This window comes from Aspergillus pseudodeflectus (assembly GCF_044049435.1).
Source record: "Aspergillus pseudodeflectus strain CBS 756.74 chromosome Unknown BJX68scaffold_2, whole genome shotgun sequence".
Classification (NCBI taxonomy): domain Eukaryota; kingdom Fungi; phylum Ascomycota; class Eurotiomycetes; order Eurotiales; family Aspergillaceae; genus Aspergillus; species Aspergillus pseudodeflectus.
Window position 1 is genome coordinate 292735 of NW_027263778.1, and position 24125 is coordinate 316859.

The following is a 24125-nucleotide window of genomic DNA, read 5'->3' on the forward strand; positions in this document are numbered from 1 at the left end:
GTCACACTGAAATTGTTCAGAGGGAGCTGAATAACTATCTACTAGGCGAAGTCTATTCACAGTGATTTACTCTAAATGTTTTTGGTGTCGCCTTGTAAGCCACAGCTCAGTTTGCGAAACAGACTCTGTGCAGCCCCCGTCTCAGATGGCAAATAGAAGCAAATGGAGGCAAATCCCGCGATACCCCATTTTCCTTGCTGTGCTGATGATCGGTTTCAGCGATCGAATGCCACATCTCGTGCTGCACCCTTTCTTCCGCGACGCACATGGCTTCATCTCATACGACGCCTCTGTTTCGCGTCGGAGGGCGATGAACGTAAGTAGAGGGCCAGTACTGGCGTTGGCGTTCAGTGAGCGTGATACGAGGACCGCACCGCCTTGGGGGTTTACGCCCTTTCCTCGTAGCAAATCCAGCCCAATCTGGGAACGCCCAGGTCTACTAATTGGGAGAAGTAGCAGCCACAAGGACTACCATAGGCATGGAGGATGGAGGCATTCCAAATCCGCTGCGGTAGCCACGTGAAGAAGGGTTATTCTGTTATCCCCGCCAAATGTATGTCAAAAGGCTTCAGTTACGAGTACACACTCATGTGCCCGTGCAATGATTGATGGAGTATATGACGCACGATTTGACTATAAACTAAAGCCAGGCCGTGCTCAGACACCCGACTACTTTGGGACTGAAGCAAAATCAACCATGTCAATCTCGAGACTTTGACTGGGGTGCATTATTCTGGTCTCAGGCCTTTGGCTATGATGAGTTGGACACTGGTGCCTCGTGTGAGGGTAGGGAGGACACCAACCTGAAGTCGTGGAAACAAGATCCGAAACGTGCAAGGCCCACATTTGCTTGCCAAGGTTTGCAGCCGTGTGGTCTTTCAAGTTGCAAGGGTATCCCAAGACGGCACGACATTAGCAATAAGTCCACATGCTTTTCGCATATCCTGTCCACGGGCAGTAACCGCGCTAGCATGACCAACGACTGAGGTCTGGCCGAGCGGAGTAGTTCCGAAGCTGCCTCGTATTCCGCCACCTGAGGCCCCCCTTCCGAGTCATAAAACATTGCTCTGGAGGCCAATTACGCGATACTAATCTATACGGATTTCTTTAGCGTAGTCGGCATATGTCTTGCTGGTGGCGGAAGCGACCATTATCTCGGCCGACATATCGCGCGCTGGCGGAGCGCATCATAGCGAAGCTGACTTAAGATTCAGCCCTAAACCTGCCACATCTACAGCAAGACAGCATTCGGACATTGCGCCGACCTCATGCGACTCCATGTTCACCATGCAGCGACAACAAAAGCTGAAAAGATAGCACACATGGTCTGGGTGGTGATGTCTCCATTTTTTTTTTCCCGCTTGGCAGATGGCGCAATCGCGCACTACGATGGTATAGCGTTACACTCAGAGTCCACAAGGCGGGGCGAACCGCTCTGGCGTGATCAATAGAGATGGTTATAAAGGCATTCAGAGATGCTCGGGGGCAGTCAAACTTTTCATTCCCGTCCCTGCCAGCTCTCTCACAATGGGTGAACCAACCGCCACCTCCACCACGGAGGCCCAGCCGGACAATGTCATCCAGCGAAAATGGTACCGCACAACTCTCTTCAACGCCTTCGTCATCGGCGCAGTCGGCTTCCTCGCCCCGGGCCTGTGGAACGCCATGTCCTCCCTGGGCGCAGGCGGCGCGCAGGAACCCTACCTCGTCAACGCCGCCAACGCCCTCGTCTTCGGGCTCATGGGCTTCCTCTGCCTCTTCGGCGGACCCATCGCAAACCGCATCGGATTAGCCTGGACGCTCTTTCTCGGCGCAGTCGGGTACCCGGTCTACTCGGCGGGTCTGTACACGAATAACCGCTTCGGGAACGAGTGGCTTGTCCTCGTGGGCGCGGTGACATGTGGTGTTTCGGCGGGACTCTTCTGGGCGAGCGAGGGCGCTGTTGCGCTGGGATACCCGGAACCGCATAAGCGAGGACGGTATATGAATATCTGGCTGTGGTTCCGAACTGGCGGCCCGCTTGTCGGTGGAGCGATTGTCCTCGCGCTGAATAACGATGCCTCGGCCGTGAAGAAGGGTTCCGTCGACGCGCAGACATACCTCATCTTCGTCGCACTGCAGTGCGTCGCAGCCCCCGTCGCTCTCCTCCTCTCACCCCCCGAAAAAGTCCAGCGCTCCGACGGGAGCAAAGTCATCGTCCGCGCGGAAGCAAGCTTCGCCGCTGAATTCCGCGCCCTGTACAGAGCAAGCATGCGCCGCGACATCCTCCTCCTCCTCCCGATCTTCTGGGCCGCATACTTCAACCAGTACTCGGGCAACTTCCAGACATACTACTTTGGCGTGCGCGCGCGCGCTCTCATCGGGTTCGTGAGCAACTTCGGCACCCTCCTCTCCTCGCAACTCATCAGCACGCTGCTGGACTACAAGGGCCTCCCCGTGAAACGCCGCATCGAATACGGATTCTACTGGGTCGTGCTCTGGCACGTCATCGCCTGGATCTACGGGTGGGTTATCCAGGAGAAATACACCGCGAACCCGCCCGCATGGGACTGGGTGGATGCGGGCTTCGTCGAGGGCTTCTTCGTCCTGCTCCTGTGGGATTTCGCACGGCAGGCGCTGCAGAACTGGCTGTACTACTTCCTCGCGACCAAGACGGATAATATCTCGGAACTCAGTCGGTTCTCGGGCATTCTCCGCGGCCAGGAGAGCTTTGCGCAGGCGATTAGTTTTGGGCTGAATACCCGCGAGTGGAAGGGCGGGAGGGTGCCCCTCGCTGTTAATACGATCTTGCTGGGTATGTTGTGCTTTGGTTTCCATCCCGTTCTTCTTTCCCCATTCCTGCTTTGGCTTCGATGCTGACTCGCGCATACTAGGTCTCGCTGTGTACCCGACCTGGGTGGCCATGAGGGAGCACGTCCCCGTTGAAGCAAAGGGGGATACGGCGAGTGTGACGACCGACGAGGAGACGGGTGTGGCAACGGTTTCTGTTACGAATCAGGACAAGGAGAGGCTTGCGGCTGGCCAGACTGGGGCTGGGGCAGGGAGCCAGGCGGCGATCTAGGTCTGCATGTTTGAAACGATGTGGCGAGCCGGCGAACTCGGATTTGATATTCTCTTGTGCTTCACCCTTGAGTGGAAATATATCGATAATCGGTGTATTCCCAGATTCTATAGCTGCCAGTTGAGAACACGGGGATCTATATAACGATGTATATGATAAGTCGAGCTGGCTGACAGTAAAGGAAGGAAAACAATCCGCTAGAGGTCCATTCGTCGTTATTCTATAGAAAACTGTAAGCTTCGAGACGTGTAGATGGCACATTGCTCCCCGCCTAGTATTACCCAATCCCTATAGTGCCCGGGCATCTTGTTTCTCCATCTGGCTTGGAATGCCCACACCAGGCCCAGGTCAGTTACCATTAGACAGAGAAAGCTCTCGCTGTGCGAGCTTCACGAGGCGTTGTCGGTCGACTTTGCTGTTTCCGCCCTTTGGTGGCTGTTAGACAAAAGAAGAACAAGATAAGTGTGTGGATAACGCACATTTGCAATCGGGATAGTTTCGATAAACGACGCGCCGCCGAGAAGAGACAATTCCGCCGGGTAATTGTCCTTCATCCAGCAGCCGAGTTCGGACAGTGTCAGGGTGGATCTGTCTGATTTGACTATGTAGCCGCGGGGGACGGGTTCTGGGTCTCCTGGACTGGGAGGGGCATCAGTCGGTTGTTCAAGGTAGGGCTAGTACGAGCGGGATTAGGAGGGGGAGATCCTACAGAATCACTGGGATAACAGCGACGTCCTGGACATCCGGATGGAGCAGAATCGCCGCCTCGATCTCCGCTGCCGTGACATTATGGCCGTTGATCTTGAATAGATCCTGTACATGCTTTAGTAAGATACTTAAGTATCGCCGGATGCGAAGAGAACCACCTACCTTGGAACGACCAACAATATATAGCCGATCCTGCTCATCAACCCACCCAATATCGCCCGTCTGGATCCACCCATCCTCCAGAACCGTCTCGGCAGTCTGAGCGGGCTCATCAAGGTACCCCTTCATGACGAACGGTGTGCGTATGTAGACGTTTCCCCTCTCGTTCCGTTGTAGCAGTGAGCCTGTATTATCCAGGATCTTCGCTTCGATATTTGGCAGTAAGCTTCCAACCGTGGCGTCGCGGACGGCATGCGTTGGTTCGGGTGTTGCAAAGAAGCCGGCCCTGGTGTCTACCATCAGTCCACGGAGTTAAATCGGGCTAGAGTGAAAGCAGACGTACTCGGTCATCCCATACAAACTCTGCACCTGCGACCCAAAAGCCCCCTGCCACTCCGAAATGAGCTCATACGAAATCACCGCCCCGCCCGTCGGTACATGTCGCACAGTGCTAAGATCCGGTCTCTGCGGCATAGCTAGTATGGCGCGAAGGAGGTGTCTTGGAGCGGCGAGGATCGTCGGCCTCAATCGCTGCGCCAATTCCGCAAATGCCGCTGGGGCAAAGGGAGCCGGGAATATAGTCTTGTACCGCCCCTTTAGCGGGATGAGGATACCCAGCATGAGGAAGCCGAGGCCAGAGAATTTGTAGCAGCAGGCCATGGTTTCGCGGTTTGTCTTTTCGAGGTTGGAGTGGTGGAGCGTCGCCTCGATGCTGCCGATTAGGCTGTAGTGCGTTCGTTCGGCGAGTTTGGATGTGCCCGTCGTTCTGCGCACATTCAGAATTCATGGAAATAGTGAAGTCATTACGCTGGACCACTTACCCCGAAGTGTATATAAAAAACGCAGTCGTGGTCTTTGCTTCCTCAGGCGGGAGTCTCGGCCACTCGTACGTCTCACGGCCGGGTGTATCCAACAGAGAGCTCCAATGCCGACTTCCACCGGCACCGCGCGTTTCACCCGGATTGTCAAGAGTCTCATCCACAATAAAGAGCCTCTCATCCGGGATACCCAACTCCTCTGCTGCAGCACGCACCGTACCCACATCCTGCGGCGCAAAGAGAATAGTGTCGCAATCCAGCTGGCGCAATCTACTGACAAGGTAATCCACAGGACTCACAGCAACCACGTTGCACGATGCGCCAGCGGCAATTACTCCGAGCACCGCGAGGCAGAAATGGATGTTGTCCGTGCCGTAGACCATTACGCGCTTACCCCGGGTACCAAGCTGGTTGAGGCCACAGCCCAGGGCTTTCACGATTGATTTGATTTCGTCGATTGTGTAGCCTGGGAAGTTCGGATTGCTTGCAGAGACGAGGAGTGGTTCGTTGTCCGGCCAGCCGCCGTGGTTGCTATATGGGGCGTCGAAGAGGTACGAGAGGAGGTCTGTTGCGGGAGGGTCAATGACATACTTTGACTTGATCGATGCCATGACTGTGACGGTATATCGCGCGTATGTGACGCTAGAGGGTTGCAGCAGTCCGGAGCAGTTGATCAACATCGGGTGGTTCTCACCCTTATATGGGCGTTCTGGGCCAGCTTCTATGTGGCTGGCTGAGGGGCGACGTGTCACTGCATATGTCGGTACGCGCACCGCAAGACCCGACGGAGTCGCCGACCTGCCCGGAAGCAAACATTTTGCATCTCGATGGACAGGATTGCAGTATCGTCCTTGATTGTGGCTGTGATTCGCTAATCTCTTGGTCATCTATCATCTACTTATTCTTGGAATGCGTAGTATGAACAAGCGAATCTATTTTCATATATACATCTACAGCGACAAAAATCAAATGGTATAAATCACATCTACACAACAAACACCCAGAAAAGCTAGAGCCCTGCTTACAAGAGACCAGCATACAACCTCCCTAGCATCCCGGGCCGCGACGAAACCTCACGGCCCCAAGGGCATGTACACTGCCCACTCCTCGATCAGCGTCAACGCAGTCTGCATCTGCTTCCCCTGATACGCAATATAAAAGTTTTTCTTCGGCGCGCGCGGGTTCATCGGCGGCCACCTGCGCTGATGATAGACGAAGCGCACACCATCCGTATCCCGCGTACTCGTCGTCGACACATTCGGCCAATGAACCAGATGCCTCGCGTCGCCGAAATCCCTCAAATCACCGACCTCGATGCTCTCAAGCTGCAGAAAGCAGTCGCGCAGCAGCGCAAAGACCTTTGGCCAGATGAGCGGTTCGTTGAGGGTTATCGAAGCGAGCTTCAGTTTCCGCAGGGTGCGCGAGTGGTGCTGCAGGAAGAAGCCGAGATCTTCGACGTCGTTGACGGTGATTTTGCGCAGCGAGAGTTCCTCCAGTTTCCACTTCGCGTTCATCCGGTTCTGCGCCATGACATGTAGAAGGCGGCCCGCGTAGGCTCCGCCGTCACAGTCGAGCGAGAGGGATTTGACGTTTGGGCAGCTGTGCATTAGGAGATACGGCACGCCGGCGACGGCCTCTTCGGTGAGTTTGAGACGGAGCGAGAGGGATTGGAGCTTCGCCCAGCTGTCGGTAAAGGGCGAACCGACCAACTGCGTGCGCCGGATGCGGCCCAGGTCGATGGAGTTCCAGTTTTGGAGCTCAAAGTCGAGCTCGAAGGAGGTGACGGGGAGCTGCGCGTGGGTGATGATGTGCATGACGACTGTGAAGGCGTCGCTGGCGGAGAGGAGGGTACGCTCGTCTCGGTCCCAGGCTGTGAAGCCGCGCTGGACTTTGAGGCACCGCAGGTAGTCGAATTGCGAGAAGAGGGCGGTCCACATGCGGATCGAGACTTGATCTGTGTTGAGGTACAGCTCGCCGAGGACCCGCTCCCACTTGAAGCCCTTGCCCAGCCCGCCGAAATTGCGCTCCGTCACGACGATCTTCCTGACGCGCGCGGCTAGGGGTTCTTGCATGATGAGGTCCGACAGTCTCATGAACGATCGGTGTGAAAGGTCCGTCTGGATGGACGCAAGGCACGTGCGCTCCCAGTGCGAGAAGGTCGAGTGCTCGATGTACTTGCATGTGAGGCGGAAAGAGTTGTTGTCGGTGGTGTTGAGGAAGAAGGCGACTTGCTCGATGAGCTCGGGCGCGACGACGGAGAAGGTGCCGGCGAGCTGGTGGTTGGGTCCGAGAGTTCTTTCCTTTGGCGCCTTGGTGAGTTCCTCGACGTAGTTGACGACTCTGCTGCAGAGCTTGGACAGCATGGAGGGGGGTTGCTCCCACTCCATGTCCAGATCCATGCTCATAGTCATGTTGATGCCCGGTGATGTGATAGTTTGGCAAATAGAGTGATGTTCTTGGAGGGCAAATGTACATTGAGTATACGGACTGAATCATGATGGCCGTCGAGAGTATAAATCTGCGAGGCCGTTGATATTTCGAACAAAGCGAGATTCGCATCGGACTCGACAAAGGGGCCTGCCCTCGGACGACCAATAAAGACGGAATCTCACAAGACAGGATCCGCTGTCACACTCGATTCATCTTGGGTTGTCTTTGTCCTGGGACACAAGGAAACAGGTTCGCCCGAGAAATCCAGCAGGAGGACATGTTTCAGAAGATCTAATAATACCACCAGCTCAAGGACGACTATGGTCGGGCGTCCTTCGATAGCGGTATTCGATCAGGTGAAAATATTATGAATGGACATTCTGCTGAACAGAATGTTATGGCATATGAACTTAGCACTCACCCGATTCCTCCATGCCGAGGTGTTTCGAACTCCGCTTCCTCAGCTTTGGGATCCAGGATCAACTGCAAAGATGGCGTCTGGCGCTGCATTTACAGCATATTGTCCGGCAAAATGCAAACGACGTCTGGATGTGCAAAATGTATGGGGTCTTCAACCTGGAAAAAAGAAGCCACAGCCAAGCTTGCGAGGGGAGTGGTCTTTGTGGGTGGGAAGGCGTCAAAGAAAAAGCGCTGATCTTTATCTCAACACCGAGGAATAGTATTCCAGTATATGTATTCAACTATGTACTCAACTATGAACGATGGTAAAATCTAGACAAGAACCATGCACAAAACCAAACCCTACAACTAGACCATTTCCAGCCGGCCAGCTAATACGGCATCTCCTCCACGCGATCCCAGACAAACCTCCTCCTCCGCGACTTCCCACCAACATCCTCCTTTCCAACCCCCGCAAGCTCCAGACTCCACCAATCAATCGCGTCGTTCCCGGACATGAGCTCCAGAAGCTTCGCCTCCTCAAGACACGGGAACCCATTACGAAGGAGATCCATGATCCGAAGCCAGCTCCCGTTCTCTTCAAGACGGATCTGCTCCAGGTGGAGGCTGCGAAGGTTCACGCAGTTGTAGATGAAGAGTGTTAGCACGTCTCGGCCGGAGAGCGTGCCTTTTGTTAGTGTTAGGGTTTCAAGTTGCATGGTTGGGCCTGTGGAGAGGAGGGTGCTTAGGAATGGGCCGGCGGAGGTACCTTCGTCGAAGTCGATGGCTAGATTCTGGATGCTTGGGGCGGATTGTATGAGTGCTAGAGCGAAGGAGGAGGTTGATGCCTCAGATTCGATGGGGAATTGCAGGGTTAGTGTTTCCAGACTCTGTAATGAGTGGAGGAACGCTGGGTCTCCGATGTGGATTGATTCCAACGATACCTGGTCGATAGGGTTCGCTTTCATAGACGGTGTGTGGCTGTAGAGTCTAAAGTCAATTCCGTAGGTCTTTACCTCGCGCTTTGTCAGTGCAATGACGGTGTTGAGAATGGTAACTGCTTCACTAGGCGAGGGTTGGGTCTTGTCCACTGCAGTGAAAATTGGGTTAGGGGCGCGCGACACGCCGAAATGTACACAGTTAGTGAGAGATTGCACGACGGCGGCGAGCTGACTGATTAGCACTGCTGGAGGAGTAATCTTGCCCAAAGAATTCCGGGACCAGTTGAAGCCGCGACCAAGCGCAGCATCCTCTCCTCGATGGATGAGCAGTCCTTGGACAAGGGCCGCGATGCGAGAATTGCTACTGAGCTGTGTAAGTTTCGTCAGTGAGGCCTGAGACAGATCCGTCTCGACAATGCGGAGGTGGGAACGACCGAAGACGGTCTGCAACTCGTCATGGTCGTCGTTGAGGGTGCAGCTGCATTTGACTGACCAGCAGTCAGCGGCATCGAGGATAGCATCGTAGTCCTCACCAGGAGGAATGCCAACAAGGCAGGGGAACGGCTGTGGTAGATTGAGGAACATTGTATTCGACGTTTTCGATGACGATATTTGATGTAGTTAAATATTGAGATCGTTGGATGTTCTGAAATCAGGGAGTAGAAATACTGTGCCTCCCCCGCGCCCCCCCCCCCGCGTAGCTAGAATAGGATCATTTATACCTCGAATTAAGATGGGCTCGAGACAATTCGAGATTCACCAGGTGACAAATGATATATTTGGCAAGGAATGGCTCTTTGTTGTAGCGCCCAATGCAATGTCTCAGGATCAATAGAACCCCTTTTGAGCGTAACTAGAATCGTTGTTCATAATACAAAAAACAAGGCCGTTGCCCTGTTGTCGGTTGAAACTGACAAAGGCCTCAAAGCTGCGCATCCAATAGTGCCCAGTACGACACAAAGTGACCTGCCTTTGAGAGATATACTTTGGGCACTATAGACTGTCCTGGCTCGGATCTTTGGCAGCGTATTCGGAGGCGGTACGCTTGTCTTCCAGACAGACGGTCACCGGCATGACAAGGTATCTCACATGGAAAGTCCCCATCCTGGCTTCTTTAATCGATCCGTGGTGGGATGTTCGTCTCCAAGCCATCATGGAAGCCCCGCGTATCGCTCTTTGTCTTCCACGGAAGGTTCTAGCACACATGTCACATGTCTTCTTTCATATCATTTGGCTATATCTAGTGACTCCCTAGCTAGACAGCTCCATCGCTTCTACAGATATCTGACAGACATCTAAATGCATGCATCCTTTTGGTCATGGCCGAGTTTTCTCCTGGAGCCGTATCTCTCAGTTTTTGATATGCCCAGGGCCATCTCGCGCTCCAACAGCCAGGTATAACTACTCCCTCAAGGCCAATCACCCAAGTGTTGAGCATAACCCGTTCATGAGAGAGGTGACATGCCGCCTGCATGGCGTGTCTGAGTCTGAATGCGCGATGTAGATCACGGTCCAAGGTGCCTAAGAGGAGGCTTGGCCCGAGCCGAGTCCACCTGCGCGGGCTCTCGACGCGCGAAAGCCCCAGACATAACAGTCCCCAGCATGGCTAGCCACTTCAATGCGCCATCTCTGTCTCCTTGAACACGTATTCCTGTTCTCCAGGGGGTAGCCTGGGGCCTTTTAGCCTGGAGTCTCAAGTTGTAGTATCCTTGTCTAAAGTCGCGGGAGTGGTCACAATGCCTGCACGTGGAGGCATCGTATGCCAATATCTTATCATCTCGCGGGGGCAGCCATAGTGTCTACTGCAGCAAGGACCGTATAGATTTGACTCTTATGCCGCCTTTACAGCACTGACGAACGATTTCTTTGCTCATGAGACATGTGGTATTTCTAAGCCACAGACCGGAAGTGAAGAGCCGTGTTCAAGCTGGTAGTGGAGCTTCTGGAAGTCCCTGAAGTGCCAGACAGTGAGTATAGACTGGGATGTCAGGGTGTTATGTAATAGGTCCTTCTAGACACCTAAGAAATCCAAGTATATCACATACATAATCCACAGAGTAAGACCATTAATAATTCTAACACACTTAGAATGTCACAAGGTCCTAGGAAACGTACAGGGTCGCATTCCCAGCAATGTCAGCAGAGCTCCTGCCGACCAAAAAAATGAACTCGCCCGGCTCAACGGTATACTTCATCTCCCGATTCCACAGCCCCAACTCCTGAACTGCAACGTCGATCTGGACCGTCTCGGTATGTCCGGCCTTGACTGCCACTTTTTTGAACCCCTTGAGCTTCCGATTGGGAACGTCCACGCTTGCGAGGGTATCAACGACATAGAGTTGGACGACCTCTGTGCCATCCACGCTGCCAGTATTGGTAACCCTGACTTCGGCGGTGACCATATCTTTTACCGTGGCGTTGGCCTTGTTTAGGGAGATATCGGAATAATTGAACGTCGTGTATGACTTGCCGTACCCAAAGGGGTACCAGGGCTGCGGGTTGCCAACTGCATACTGGTGCCCGAAAACAATAGTACCATTCGGAGTGACGTGTCCCGAGTCGTAGACAGCGCGTGCGGACTTGAGGTGGTCATAATACACGGGGAGCGAGCCAACGTCACGTGGGAAACTCACCGACAGCCGGCCAGAGGGGTTGTAATCGCCAAACAGGACATCTGCGAGTGCGTGGCCGCCCTGCTCGGATGGGTAAAACTGCTGAATCAACGCCGCGGTACTGTTTGCCATCCAGGTTTCCGTAACCGGCTTGCCGGAGGAGAAGACGACCACGGTCGGGACGCCTGTGTCCCTGATGGCGCGGACAAGGTCGGACTGTGCCCCGACGAGGTTCAGGCTGTTGACATCGATGGTTTCTCCAGTACTAGAATAGCAAATATAATTAGTTCTGTTATGTTGACCCTGCATTAAAGGGATTAGGAACAGACGTACGTCGCATTGTACCCACGCCAGAGTTCATGTTGGTCTCTCGACCAAGTCCCAACAACGACAATTGCCACATCTGACTTTTGCGCCGCCTCAATGGCTTCAGGAAAGCCGGACTGATCGTTGCTCCACCGTTCACAGCCCTTGGCATAGTTGACGTTTGCCGAGTCACCCACGGCCGCCTTGATTCCGTCTAACGGGGTAACGCCGCGATACTGGCTGCCTTTGACCACATAGTCACCGTACTTTGTACCACAATGCGTGTTAGTACATGTGTCGTCGGCCGTCTCTTGGATAACTTACATTCATAAACCCGTGAGCCATCGGTCCGATAACCGCGATATTGCCGGTCTTTTGTAGCGGAAGGGTGGTATTGTGGTTCTCCAACAAAACAATCGATTCCCTATCCAGCCTGCGTGCCAACTCAACAGCCTCAGGGGTGTGAATGAGATCTGCCCACCCATCATTCGCAACGGAGGGATTGTAGGGGTTTTCGAAAAGGCCCATTCGGAACTTGGTTCTCAGAACGCGCGACACGGCCAGATCAACAGTCTTCATGTCCAGCCGCCCGTCTCTGATCAGCTGGGGAATCCGATTGTAGTTACTGCGTAAAATGTCAGAATGAAACGTCATGTTGGCATCAGGACTGGGAGATCCATACAACGAGCCACCGCCCATTTCCATATCCGTACCGGCAGGCAGAGCAGCGAGGGTGATCGCATCAGAGTCAATGGGGTTCGCCTGGCACACCTTAAAGGCAGTGCACAGCCTGTCCGTTGCGCCGGCGTCGCTGACGAGAAAATAGGGGTACTTCCACTCCCCGCGCAGAATATCCGTGAGCATTTCCCGGTCCGCTACGGCGGGCATCCCATCATAGCTATTCGGATATCTGTCAATTTTCTCTCGTGGAAACGGGACTGAGGTGTTGAATAGTGGCGACTCACGAATGGTATGCACCCATTACGCCCCAAGCGCCCGCATCAACGATTGCTCTCTTGAACGCCGGCATCCACCTGCCGGGAATGTTAGACACGGGAGGCAAAAGGAAACAGTGCTCATGCGGAGTCAACGTACGTTGTTCGAAGCTCTCTCTCGCCGGCATGAACAGGCCCCGTATTAAGTCCCTGCTCTGGCACGGAATAACCCAGGAAATGCTTTACCATGGCGGCCACGTTGACACTCTGCATGCCAGTGACCACTGCGTATGACAGCTCGCCGGATAGGTAGGGGTCCTCGGAGAACCCTTCCTCGACCTAGAGACCGTAAGTAGTGGCCAACATGCATTGACACAGAGGCAGAAGACGCACTCTGCCATAGCGTAGTTCCCGGGCGAGATCGGACACCGGGGCGAAGACCTGGTTGACCCCGATGGCGGCTGCTTCCTCGGCCACGACCTTGGCCATTTCTTGGACCAGCTGGTTGTATCTCGTCAGCCCCGTTGTGGTAGTGCAGGTGGGCGAGAAAAAATTGTACCTCTGGGTCCCAAGCGCATGCGTAGCCGATGGGCGAATTGAAGATTGTCGCGTTCACCAACAAGAAGCCATGGATCCCTGGTGCGCGGGTTAGCATACAATTCATTCTGTTGAGACAAATATCGTGGCCGTACCTTCGGACTGTACAATGGCCGGAATTCCAAGTCTGGTGTTGTTCATGAGGTAGTCCTGGCCGATCTTGATATTGTCGGCAATCCAAGACGCGGGCGATGGGTATCCGACTAAAAGTAGAAACAGAGACATCCGTTAGTAGGTATTTAATGTGTTCCCACAAGAAGCTAAATGATCCCTCCCTTGCTACTTACCGTAAAAGGCACCCGCTCTATGCTGCATGTTCCGAACCAGCCCGCTCTCGTTGAAAGCTCCGGTCTCCTGGTCCATCCAGTTGGTCACATCTCCTATCTCACAGTTAACCTAAAAGGTAACTAGCCTTGAGTGAGAATCAGGGTATCCGCGTACCCTGAATCAATTGAGCAGTCTTTTCCTCAATTGTCATGCGTGACAAGACATCTTTAACTCGTTTCTCAATCGGAAGAGACGGATTCTTGTACGCTGGCCCTCGGTGGCCATACGCCATCGCAGTCGCACTCACGGCGAGGGCAACCGCCGCAGCTGAGTAGAATCGAACCATTATTACCGTAAACTGACAGTCATACAGGTGCCCACGAGGCGCGTCGCTTCAGAGAGTGTATCAAACGAGATGAAGCAAGAACAACTTCCATGGGGTACCTCCGTCACAGTTATATATTCGTGACTCGCCGTCGGCAGGACATGACATCTTCATAGCAAAGATCCGACCTTATTACCCGCACGCCCTCTACCCGGAAGATGTTAGGTTTTGATGCTGCGCATTTCCAAGCCTGCGTGCTGCTGCTCACTTTTGCCGCGACGATGACTACAAGTTTAGCCCACGTTACCCCCACAACCCCAACCCGTACGATACGGGGCAGTCAAGTCGCCTCTTACGTACTAAGACTCCACCGACTTAGACCATGTCTACACGCTCGAATCAAGCAAGGTCAGGGGAATAGGCCGCCTGCATACGGCGAGTGAGTGGGTAACGCGTTAGACCGGGGGCATTCGGGGCGAGTGACTGGGCTTTCACATGCTTTCACTCCACTCCGCACTGCCACCACTGATCTGAATATTCCTACTGTTTTCTTTTCTTTTCTTCTTTTTTTCTTCCCTTTGGCATTTAGCCAGAGAACCCGGGATTTATCCAGCGTTAGGGTTTTAGATTGGAATGGGCCGATTTATCCTCCAGATCTCTCCCCGAGTCGGGTTCTAGCAAGAGGCTTTGTTAGGTTGCGTTGGGAGAGGCCAAGATGGATCTTACGCTGTCCCTTTTTGACACGTCGTCAGGGCCATCCGACTCGACTCTTGCGCCATGCACCTTGCATGGACATCAGGAGCTCTGGAAGTCTGACTGTAGTTCACATCGCTGTTTATCTACATTGTCCAGCTTTGGGCACGCTACTGCATGCTAGTGTACGCTACACGAGGCGTGGAATGTACAAAGAGTGTTCCAACGGCTTCTGGTGGAGTGACACGGCGTGCGCGGTTATCTGACTGCCAGGAGGCGGATTCGCGACATGATTTCGTACTATAAATAACTTTAGATGGACTTACAAATTCCGGCCTGAATTGTTGCTTTTTCATTGCTTTTACCTGGAGGATTAGGATGCAAACGACCCAAGGCCAATTGATCGAGCGTCCGGTGTACGCTTCGGAGCTTGCTAGACACGAAACTAACACCAAGCATTTAGACGCTCAGTCTATAGGCAAAGGTAGTGAAAACAGCATCATACCACGTGGACGGCTCCGTGTCTGCGCCGTTACCGTTCACCTGGCCCTAGAGGTTGTTGTACACACTGAAATCCCAACCGGGGACGATGTCCCACTGTCCACATGTATGTGCACGCTTGGAGTGCCAGATATCGCTGCGAGTAGTGGGAGCTATAATTGAGGTGGCGAACACGGCGTAAGACAGCTTCGTTGTGAATAGCTCAAGGAGGCGTTGATAGTGTGGTAGATAGTGGTATCGTAAAAGAAGCTGGGACTTTGTTCCACTACTGGATTCAACTCTTGTATAGATATCTTGCGCTCTGGTAGATTATCTACCTTGAGAACTCTTCCTAGTATTCCCCTGATCCCATTGAAGACGCTAGTGGAATCTCGGCGAATCCGTTACGGTTCATTGAATATTACGATCTCGTATGAGCAGTAGAGGTCATCTTCACGCAGATGAAACCAAGAATGACTTCCGCGGATAAAAAGCACAGGGCAATGGGCACCTTCATCCGGCGACAGACTTGCGCACTGGGAAATATCATAGCAATGATTAGAGCGCATAGTGGCCTCCACAATACTAGTCCGTAGCTACGGAGTACGTAGGATCTGAATCCCTGTTTAGATTAAGCCGACGGCGAATCAGATTACGCTGGGAACAGACTTGGGCGTCGGCCGAACACAATCTGATTCGGGTCTGATCTGCAGACTGGGAATCACCCTTCCCATCCCCTGACGGGTCCGTGTCTGGCAACCCGCAAATGGAGCGCCGAACCGACGATGGCTCGCTTCCTGTCCGTGGGGCGCCAACGGCCTTCAAAAAAGAGCCGACTCCGTGGCCAAAACGGCTAGAGCGATCGCCGCGAGCCCACGGCAGTGGGCATGACACGACCGGTACTCAGGTAGTTGATGCGGGGGACACTGGCCGTTTCCCTGCGCCGATTCCGGGGAGCAATTGCTACGACTCCGTGCCCGAGGACGGAACTGCGTGTGAATATCCTCTGGATAAGGTTCCAATCGCGGGGACTCTACGTAATGGGGGTCCGGGAAGCGTGGCCATGCCTAATCGTGAGCCTTCAGGTTTCGCATTGTCAATCTTTGTATACATCTCCCAGGTATCGATAGAAAGAAGAGGGTAGATAGCCAGGGAAAAGGTGTCTAGTGCCAAATTGGTTCCGCTAGAACAACGATATGTCTATATGGAGACGCTCCTCGGTTGGAGCAGAGACTCCAATCCCAAGCCATGATACAACTGTCTGAGAGGCGGCCCCCGCTCCACCCAGACTCTATACACGATCTAGACCTTCTGATGGATCCATCTACCTGGAGCACTGCCCCGTCCACGATTTTCCACAAACTTAGCCCGCCAAAGATATCCCCAGGGCGTCGCTTCCCTAGCAAGTCTACGCTTGTGGGGTCTTGGAGACCTCCTCGATCTGCCGCGAGTCCTCGCACGAGTCCCGTTTCTCGACGTTCTTGGAGCTGAGATCAGGCCCCAGAGTCCCCAACGCTCTGCCGCCGAAGAGGAGATCGATTTCCTCGAGCGACTTTTGCTTCGTCTCCTTGAAGAAGAAATAGATTGTCGGGATAGTCACCAAGAGATCTGCTCGCAGATTAGCCCAGGTCCAATTACTTTGTAAATGTCGCGCTGCAGACTCGAGACTCGACTTACTCCAACCCGCAAACAAAAAGTAAAACTTCCACCCAATCTTGTCGAGCGCAATCGGCGAAACCTGGCTCCACAACGTACTCACCGTCCAATTCCCCACCCCCGTCGCAAACGCATTGCCCTTGCCGCGGATCTGCATCGGCATCACCTCGGACATGTACACCCAGCTGATGGACCCAAACGACATGGAGAAGAGGACCGTCACGCAGAAGAGGAAGAAGACGCCGCCGATGCTGTATCCGTCGTGGGTACCGGCTTCGTTTTGCGAGTTCAGTGCTGCTTCGCAGACCAGCGCGATGGCGATGGCGCCCGCGCCGAACATCAGTGGGCGGCGGCGGCCGACGCGGTCGAGGATAAAGGTGATGAAGATGAGGTTTGCGATTGGGCCGACGACGTTGTAGATTCCGGAAACGAGGGTCGCGCGGTGGCCGGTTATACCGAGGGATTCGTACCTAGACACGCGAAGGGTTAACACTCGAACAAACGGCGAGCTTGGGTTTGTGATGGCAACGTACATGATGTTCTGGTAGTAGTTGATGACATTGACTCCAGTCATCTGGGTAAAGACCTGGACGGCTGTTCCGAGACTGCGTTTGGTGCCAGTCAGCAAATGGTCGCACCTTGTTAGCACAGGGACTCGACGTACAGCAGTCGCTTCCTCCACTGGGGCACGCGAAACATGACCAACCAACCGGGGGCCGTAAGCTCCCGCTCCGCATCAATCGTCGCCTTGATCTCTGTAAATTCAGATTCAAGCCAGTCACTGTTTGTGCCGTCGTAATGAAGCCGCCTCAGCACCCTCATAGCCTCTTCATCCTTTTGCTTTTCAATCAGATGTCGCGGCGATTCCGGAAGCCAGATCATGCCGATGCACAGCAAGATGGAAGGGAGCCCTTGGAAAGCAAGCGGAAACCGCCACTGGACCGAGTTTGTATCCGGGGCATGCAGGCATCCGTAGCCAATCCACCTAAATCCGGGGTCAGTATCGAGGTCGATGATGGATGGACTGTCGCGAGGTTCCACCTACGTGCTCACAATAAATCCGACGCCAATCATTTGCTGGGCCAGGCCGACGATGCTGGATAGTGTCAGCAGACACCCGTGTTTAACCAGAAGCTGGTACGTGTGAACTTACAAGCCACGGTTCCTCGGGTGCGCGCATTCAGCCTGGTAGACAGGGACCGACATGCTCAATATCCCCACTGCCCAACCAGCGACGATGCGGCCGACGAGGATCATAGCCAGATCTTGCGCGGCGCATTGCAGGATAGCGCCAATAGTTGCAATGAATGCGCCTAGCTGGATGGTGAATCGGCGACCAAGACGGTCAATTGTCAGGCCAGCGGTCAAGGCCCCAATGGCAGCTCCGCCAGAGAACGTGCTATTGATGGCACCGATGATCGACGATGTTTTGGTCGTGTCGAAGAAGTCTAGGAAATTCCGAGAGGCGATCACGTCGGTCATGACGCCCGAGTCGTAGCCAAAGAGGAAACTCCCCGTTGCTGCAAAGGTGGCGAGGCCGATTGTGTATGCCCTGCCCATGGTGACAACGGTACTGCGGGTGACTTGTTGCTAGAATTCAATCCTGTCGAAGATATATTTGTCCAGTAATACTGTCGCATGCAGGGTCCCTTCTTTAAGGGCCTCCAAGTCTCGCTCGGGGGATAGATGTGATGATTGCCTTGGACCAATTGGTTTGAAACAGGCTAAATAGCTTGTTAAATCGGACACTTTTGTGCAGTCCCATCGCTTCGCTCCTTCGGGAGGGGCGGGCGATGCAAGGAGCTGCCTTGGTGAGACCGAACCAACTGCCACCGGGCTGCCGATCGGGAGCGACTGCTAGCACACGGTATCCTACCTTAACTTGACATTATTATTAGGCTAAATGCAATGGTCAAACCAAAGAGCGTTTGCAGGATGGCATGCTCGGCAGGGTCCACCAACTGGGAGCGATGCCAGCCGACCACCTTGGAGTCGGGGCCCACCGGGGCGTCGACCTGGTCTGATCCCCACGGGCGCCGAGCTCTGCCCGCTCTTTCCGTATACAAGGTTGCATCCTGCGAGGAGCGGCTTGGCTCGAGGGTGAAAAGAACCAGTCTTCCGCCTCGAGTCTTCTAGAAGCATTCGAAGCCAACCCTCGTATACGGATTATGCTGCATAGTGATTCTGCACAACACAAACGCATCCGGGTGCTGCGAGCATGTGACAGATGCGCCAGCCACAAGCAACGCTGTGATGGGCAAGACCCGTGGTAGGCATCCATTCCATCTCCTTTGCATTTCTTGTCATTCAGCATCTCAACCCCCGCTGCCTTGACACATGAGTACAGACCTTTCACTAACCCATCCAAAGCCAGCGATGCAGCGGTATGTGAGCAGCTTAAACGGCGTCATCCTGATGGTCCAATGGCTGACCATACATATGCCCAGAGCGAGAGCTGTCTTGTCAGTACCAGAAGGTCCAGCGCCGACGCGGTCGCCCCATCTCTCGACTGCCCCCGAATCTCACTCCCAAATCCGTTGTGCCCATTGTGCCGTGCATCAACGATCCATTTGATCAAGGCCAAGGGGAAGACATGGCTGCTCCCAGCGCCCGCTTTGAAAGCACTGTGCCAGAGAGCCTATACAAGCCCTTGCCCAAAGACAATCCATACCCGGACGCCGCAGCAAGCGATACTACAGCCGACAAACCCGGCGTATGGGCCCAGCCCGATGATGGATTCCCTGTTTTCCCACGGTCGCCTCAGAACTTCCTGCCATCCCCGGATTCCTCACTAGGCGTTCCCACCTGGCTCGATCACATACCCTCCGGCCTCCCTCATCGGCCTTCCCCCTCCAATTCCTCGACGGTGTTCTCCACAAGCCTTCCACCCGCAGCTCCCCCAACATCCCACCCTGGGGAAGAAGGAAACCCATATCCATGCCTGGAACCGCTACTACCGCATCTAAAAGCCATACTCACGGCCGGTGATGCTGCCAGGATGCTTGAAATATACTTCAGTGACCGCAAATCGTCTACCGCACCGTCCGCTTATGCGCCCGCCCACGTCCTTCATTCCGGAGCAGTCCTCCATCCCGTATACCCACGACCAACCTCACCGATTCTCCTTCTCGTGATACTCCTCGGCGTTGCGCAGACGGCTGATCTAAAAGTCTTTGACCCACCTGGTGCGAGGCAGCGAATCACGCTTGACCTCTATTACCTTGTTTTGGACCTGATGGAACCTTTGGATCTGGATGATTACATGGGAGGAAGTTCCAGTAGGTCAGCCCTCTCATTGCTCTCCCTGCCTCGTCGTTGAGCAAACATGGTGCTAATCGACTGCGTATGAAGCGCCTCATGGCGTTGCACAGGAAGACCTCGAATCGACCGATCTCATCTTGGCGCTTGTGATCATGACGTTGGTAGTCTCTAGAGGTCATTTCAAGCCCGACGGCATGCAGTGGTGGACCAAAGCAACTCGCCTTGTCCGAGCGAGTGGGCTCAACATGGAGGACAAACACCTGGCTGCGGACTCGCCCTCGTCGCCACACGGCCAGGGAGACATGATCAACCGCGCCCGGATTGTGGCAAAGGAAGAGCATCGCAGGCTGTTCTGGCTGGTTTACTACCTGGACCGCCACCTTGCCCTCTCCTTTAATTCCAGCCTGCATTTCCCCGATGGCACGTTCCATGTTGCAGCGCCACTCCCCGAGACCCTCTGGCAGACACTCGAACACGTGGATCTGGGCTCCATCTCGTTCCCAGCGCCCTGTCTAGGGCCCCCGCGAAGTATTACTGGACTCGGCTTCTTTGAATGTTTCCTCGCGCCGGCCAGTCTCTTGGGCCACATCATCGAGCTCCACCACTTTCGGAATAACCCGCTACTAGGCGAGTATCTTGCCCCAAGCGCCGTGGACAGGATCGAGACCCTCATCTCCCAACGGCAGCAGGAAGTATCCGCGTTACAACAAGCTCTGGACGCGACCGCGCGAGACCCGCTTGCAGCAATCTGGCCTGGGGCAACAGCACCGGCAACGGCAACCAAGGACGCCCTCGTGTACAGTTCCTGCCTCCTCGAGGTCCTCTACATCCTCCTCCACGGAAAATGGGACCCAATATCCATGATGATGGACGACGACGACGACGGAGCCGGGTGGTGGGCTGCCGGCTTTGTGCTGGGAAGCTTCAAGTTGCAGACCTGCGTCTCCCACGCCATCTCCACTGCGACCTGTATCCAGCGGATCCTGGACCTCGACCCGGACCTCACGTACATGCCGTATATGTTCAGCATCTACCTCGTGCACACCAGCTTCATGGTCCTCGGACTAATGAGCCGAATGCTGGAGACGGGATCTGGACCTGCCGTCGAAGACAGCTGTGAAGTGCTTATTCGCGCCCATGAAGTCAGCATTATGACCCTTGACTGCACTCTACAGGTACGCCGTGATCCAGCTCTCCCAACTGTTTCTTTTTGTCCCATCTAACACACGGCGTAGAAGAACGTGCGCAAGGTTCTCCGCTCCATGCTCCATCGAAGCCGACACCCAGAGGAAGATGCATTTTCTCACGGAGAGCATAGGGCGCGATGGAGGGAGATGCTGTCTGCGTATCGCTGGACGCCAGCGGCGAGTGGGATGGCAGGCGAGGCGATGTAGTTTTCGATAGACGTTTGATGTTTAGGGCTGGGTTTGTTCGTTGTTTTGGGTTAGAGGCGAAAGTGCTGCGTTTCCTTATTCTGTGTTAGTTGTTTACTTGTAGGCGTACGTCTTGTCTTGTATGGGATCGGCTTATTCCCAAGTTGTTTAGTCGGAGTTACTGTAGGCAGCTCTCAAGTGCCCATGCGGGTTGTTGGTGCACTTGGCCAAGCCAGCTGCTAGACAGGGCGAGCTGTAGATCCGCTTGGCGTTTCTTTTCTACTCTCATAGCGGTGTACTTTTTCTTTCTGAATACTGCCTAGTTCCACCCTAGTGCGCGTTGTCAGAAATTCGGGACCTGGAACATCGTTAGTTTTACTGAATCCGTCACGGCCCCCACGTTGGAGTAAGCAGCCCAGATGATGGGTGAAATTCCTCTCCACACTCCTCCGTACCCTTGCCGCTTTCCCGAGAGCTTCTAGCGGAGTCTAGAGCAACTGAATGAGCGATTAGCGCCTGCTACTGGGCTGGGAAAGGGGTCCATCTGGCTAAAACCGAAACTCCCAGCCACTGCACCAGCGAACGCCGCTTGTAGCTCGTCGAAAACCCTGCTTGCCGTTTTCTGGGGGAGGTGGATGATCTAGAAGTCGCAGACCTCGATCACGGGTTTCGCTCTTGGTGGAATTAGCCCGAAATACTGGTATAACCTCGTCCCTTATTCGAACCCCTGCTGAACAGGGGCCTTGTACGAGGAACCATAATAGTAACCGGAGAAGGCTAGCACCGGCTGATCCTACAGGAACTTACCCTTGAACCGGCTAAAGGCATGTACTACGAGAGAAGGCGGGGAAGCTGGAGCCGAAATCACTTGCTGTTAAATATCCACCCCTTCTCCTTCGTGTCGGAGTGGGGGTTGTCTCCATCGAGTCCCCATTGCCCGTTTCCACCATGTGACTGGCGACGCCATGTTTACCAGCCACGTGAGCACCACCTCGCCCTCTCTCCAGTACCTCTTTGCGGCGTTTTACGCCCTCACATTTTATAATGCTGCCGAGGTTGTGATTCTCATCTTCCTCACCTTCAAGCGCTATTCGGGCTGCTACTTCTGGTCCCTCCTCACCACTGCGTGCGGCCTGATCCTGTCCACCGTCGGCAATGTTGTCTACTTTTACAAGGACGATCCCGGCCACATCGCCCCAGTGTCCTTGGCTGTGCTAGGGTGGTGCGCCTTCATCAACGGACAGGCTGTCGTCCTCTGGTCGAGATTGCATATTCTACTTCAGAGCCGGCGCGCTCTTCTCTCGATCCTGATCCTCATTGTCTTCAACGCAGTCACCCTCAGTCCGCCGACCATCGTCCTCGCCATTCTGGGCAACGGCCCCGGGTCGCAGTCTGTAGCGACGAAAACCTACCGCATATGGGAGGACATCCAACTGGCCATATTCTCCGCGCAGGAGACGGTCATATCGAGCATATATACGGTGCAGGTCTTTCGGCTGCTGCCCATCTTCACAAACACTGCTAAGCGCAAGATCATCTACCAGCTGCTGGCCATCAACGCGCTTATTATTGCAATGGATGTAATTCTTCTTGGCGTGCAGTTCTCGGGCAATCGCGACGTGCAGATCCCGCTCAAAGGATTCGTCTATTCGTTGAAGTTGAAGATTGAGTTTGCGGTTTTGGGCCGCTTGGTGGTTGTTGCTCGCTGCTCATATTCCGGTGACAGCCTGGGGGTTCCAGTTGACCGCATTACGACAGGATCTGACTCTTGCGGGCTAGGGCAGGTTCAGTGAGATGAGATGGATATGGAGGGGCCAATTTCCACCTGCCAGTTTCGATGCATGTGAGATCACTATACACTCTGCACGGATGGTTTCATATTCCTCTGATCGAAGAAAGGGTTGTGGCAACAAAAACGGTTTACGACAAATTCGGCGGTTGTTGCGTCACATGTTCTCTGTCAAGCTCGGGTATCACACTACGATGAACCGGGGGGAGGGACCTAGGTACGTCTGGACCTGGAGAATGATGAGCCACACTCCCATTTTCGACTTTTTGGTAAGTCAATGTGAATGAGGCCAATTCCGCGATGCGTTATATACCGACTAGAACAAGAGGATCCAAGGTCCTGCCCACAAGTTTACATGTATGTAGCGGTCGAAGAACACATATATATATGTATAGACAGAGAGACAGACGCATGGATGTATGGACACACGTGATTAGTATCTTGCGCGTAAAGTACGAGACAGGCTGATGATGGGCCTTAGAGCAAGATTTTGTTTCAAAGTTAGCAGTACTATCGTTCTACACTGTATGGGCGTGCCCATGCTGCTACTAGTAAACAGTCTTCTCGCCCTAGAGAACTCACCACTATTCCCACCCACCTGAAGTTGAGAACTGGTGTTATTTCTGGTGGGAGATATGAATAACCATGATTCCCCAACATTTAGCCCCGTCAGGGTCTTTACCGTAGCACAGCAATCTGTGGAATCAATTTTGCTGCCTGGCCAAGCTTCCAGTCTACCCTAGCCTGATGTGCTTGGACACGGGCTAGAAAAGCGCACGAGTCAGTATTCTCTGCTCAGCACACAGAAATAGAATCCTTATTAGGCAGCAAAGCAACTACCCGAACAAACCCGCAGCGTCATGAGTCGGTGTGGCTGGCATCCGCATCGCGAAACGCCGAGATTGATCCCGCAGGGACTGTGAACACATCTGCAGCTGCTCGCCAAGATCTTGGAATTAGAGTTATATTTAGTGAGTGACCTTATTCGACCTTCCCGCTACTTTATTACTCGGCATCGCACTTAGGGTTCTCATGAGCTGCAGGGTCCGGGGCTGTGTAATATAGGCAGCTAGATTAAGTGAAACTTGTCGAATAAGGTCCGGCTTGGGTTGTTCCTTCGGTTAGGAGTCCCTGGAAATGTGAATATCCTCAAGGCTCGTTGAACTTGAGAGGTGACAGGCACCTGACCCCTGATTCGTAGGAGTAGATGTGCTTTATTGGGCCATCGCCCAGCACATACAGCCCCAGTAATAACCCTTGATCTACCTACTCCACGACAGGAATCTTCGCACGAGCTCCATAAGCCCAGGCCTGT

At 54.0% G+C, this 24125-nt stretch overlaps 8 protein-coding genes across 8 annotated transcripts; 3 read left to right on the forward strand and 5 right to left on the reverse strand.

The window, feature by feature from the left end:
- Window positions 1–1511: 1511 nt before the first annotated feature.
- On the forward strand, window positions 1512–3209 carry BJX68DRAFT_275527 (MFS general substrate transporter). Its single transcript, XM_071047867.1, has 2 exons — window positions 1512–2794; window positions 2874–3209. The coding sequence occupies exons 1-2, from the start codon at window positions 1528–1530 to the stop codon at window positions 3059–3061; spliced, it is 1455 nt and encodes a 484-aa protein (XP_070904805.1). The 5' UTR covers window positions 1512–1527; the 3' UTR covers window positions 3062–3209.
- Window positions 3210–3409: 200 nt separating this feature from the next.
- BJX68DRAFT_275529 (acetyl-CoA synthetase-like protein) lies at window positions 3410–5357 on the reverse strand (the record flags this gene model as incomplete). The annotated part of the gene is made up of 6 exons (XM_071047868.1): window positions 3410–3496; window positions 3541–3700; window positions 3771–3874; window positions 3932–4214; window positions 4272–4694; window positions 4750–5357. 6 exons carry the CDS (start codon window positions 5355–5357, stop codon window positions 3410–3412), a joined length of 1665 nt encoding a protein of 554 aa, XP_070904806.1.
- A 462-nt stretch (window positions 5358–5819) lies between these two features.
- BJX68DRAFT_261087 (uncharacterized protein) lies at window positions 5820–7157 on the reverse strand (the record flags this gene model as incomplete). Its single annotated transcript, XM_071044074.1, has 1 exon — window positions 5820–7157. One exon carries the CDS (start codon window positions 7155–7157, stop codon window positions 5820–5822), a length of 1338 nt encoding a protein of 445 aa, XP_070904807.1.
- Window positions 7158–7967: 810 nt separating this feature from the next.
- On the reverse strand, window positions 7968–9101 carry BJX68DRAFT_261088 (uncharacterized protein; the record flags this gene model as incomplete). Its single annotated transcript, XM_071044075.1, has 1 exon — window positions 7968–9101. One exon carries the CDS (start codon window positions 9099–9101, stop codon window positions 7968–7970), a length of 1134 nt encoding a protein of 377 aa, XP_070904808.1.
- Window positions 9102–10618: 1517 nt separating this feature from the next.
- Window positions 10619–13525, reverse strand: BJX68DRAFT_251900 (glycoside hydrolase superfamily; the record flags this gene model as incomplete). Its single annotated transcript, XM_071042473.1, has 11 exons — window positions 10619–11393; window positions 11462–11700; window positions 11759–12059; window positions 12117–12332; window positions 12400–12468; window positions 12530–12708; window positions 12763–12870; window positions 12929–13005; window positions 13062–13169; window positions 13254–13346; window positions 13408–13525. 11 exons carry the CDS (start codon window positions 13523–13525, stop codon window positions 10619–10621), a joined length of 2283 nt encoding a protein of 760 aa, XP_070904809.1.
- Window positions 13526–16139: 2614 nt separating this feature from the next.
- On the reverse strand, window positions 16140–17947 carry BJX68DRAFT_261090 (sugar porter family MFS transporter; the record flags this gene model as incomplete). The annotated part of the gene is made up of 6 exons (XM_071044076.1): window positions 16140–16339; window positions 16409–16857; window positions 16921–16992; window positions 17052–17372; window positions 17433–17483; window positions 17541–17947. The coding sequence occupies 6 exons, from the start codon at window positions 17945–17947 to the stop codon at window positions 16140–16142; spliced, it is 1500 nt and encodes a 499-aa protein (XP_070904810.1).
- Window positions 17948–18980: 1033 nt separating this feature from the next.
- Window positions 18981–21042, forward strand: BJX68DRAFT_261091 (uncharacterized protein; the record flags this gene model as incomplete). Its single annotated transcript, XM_071044077.1, has 3 exons — window positions 18981–19665; window positions 19739–20823; window positions 20884–21042. The coding sequence occupies 3 exons, from the start codon at window positions 18981–18983 to the stop codon at window positions 21040–21042; spliced, it is 1929 nt and encodes a 642-aa protein (XP_070904811.1).
- Window positions 21043–21986: 944 nt separating this feature from the next.
- On the forward strand, window positions 21987–22868 carry BJX68DRAFT_251902 (uncharacterized protein; the record flags this gene model as incomplete). The annotated part of the gene is made up of 2 exons (XM_071042474.1): window positions 21987–22715; window positions 22833–22868. The coding sequence occupies 2 exons, from the start codon at window positions 21987–21989 to the stop codon at window positions 22866–22868; spliced, it is 765 nt and encodes a 254-aa protein (XP_070904812.1).
- Window positions 22869–24125: the final 1257 nt, after the last annotated feature.

Excerpts from the sequence above, each read along its gene's own strand:
- BJX68DRAFT_275527 (XM_071047867.1), top strand. The coding sequence starts at position 1,528 with ATGGGTGAACCAACCGCCACCTCCACCACGGAGGCCCAGCCGGACAAT. Across the intron at positions 2,795-2,873 it reads TGTTAATACGATCTTGCTGG|GTCTCGCTGTGTACCCGACC; the intron begins GTATGTTGTGCT and ends CGCGCATACTAG.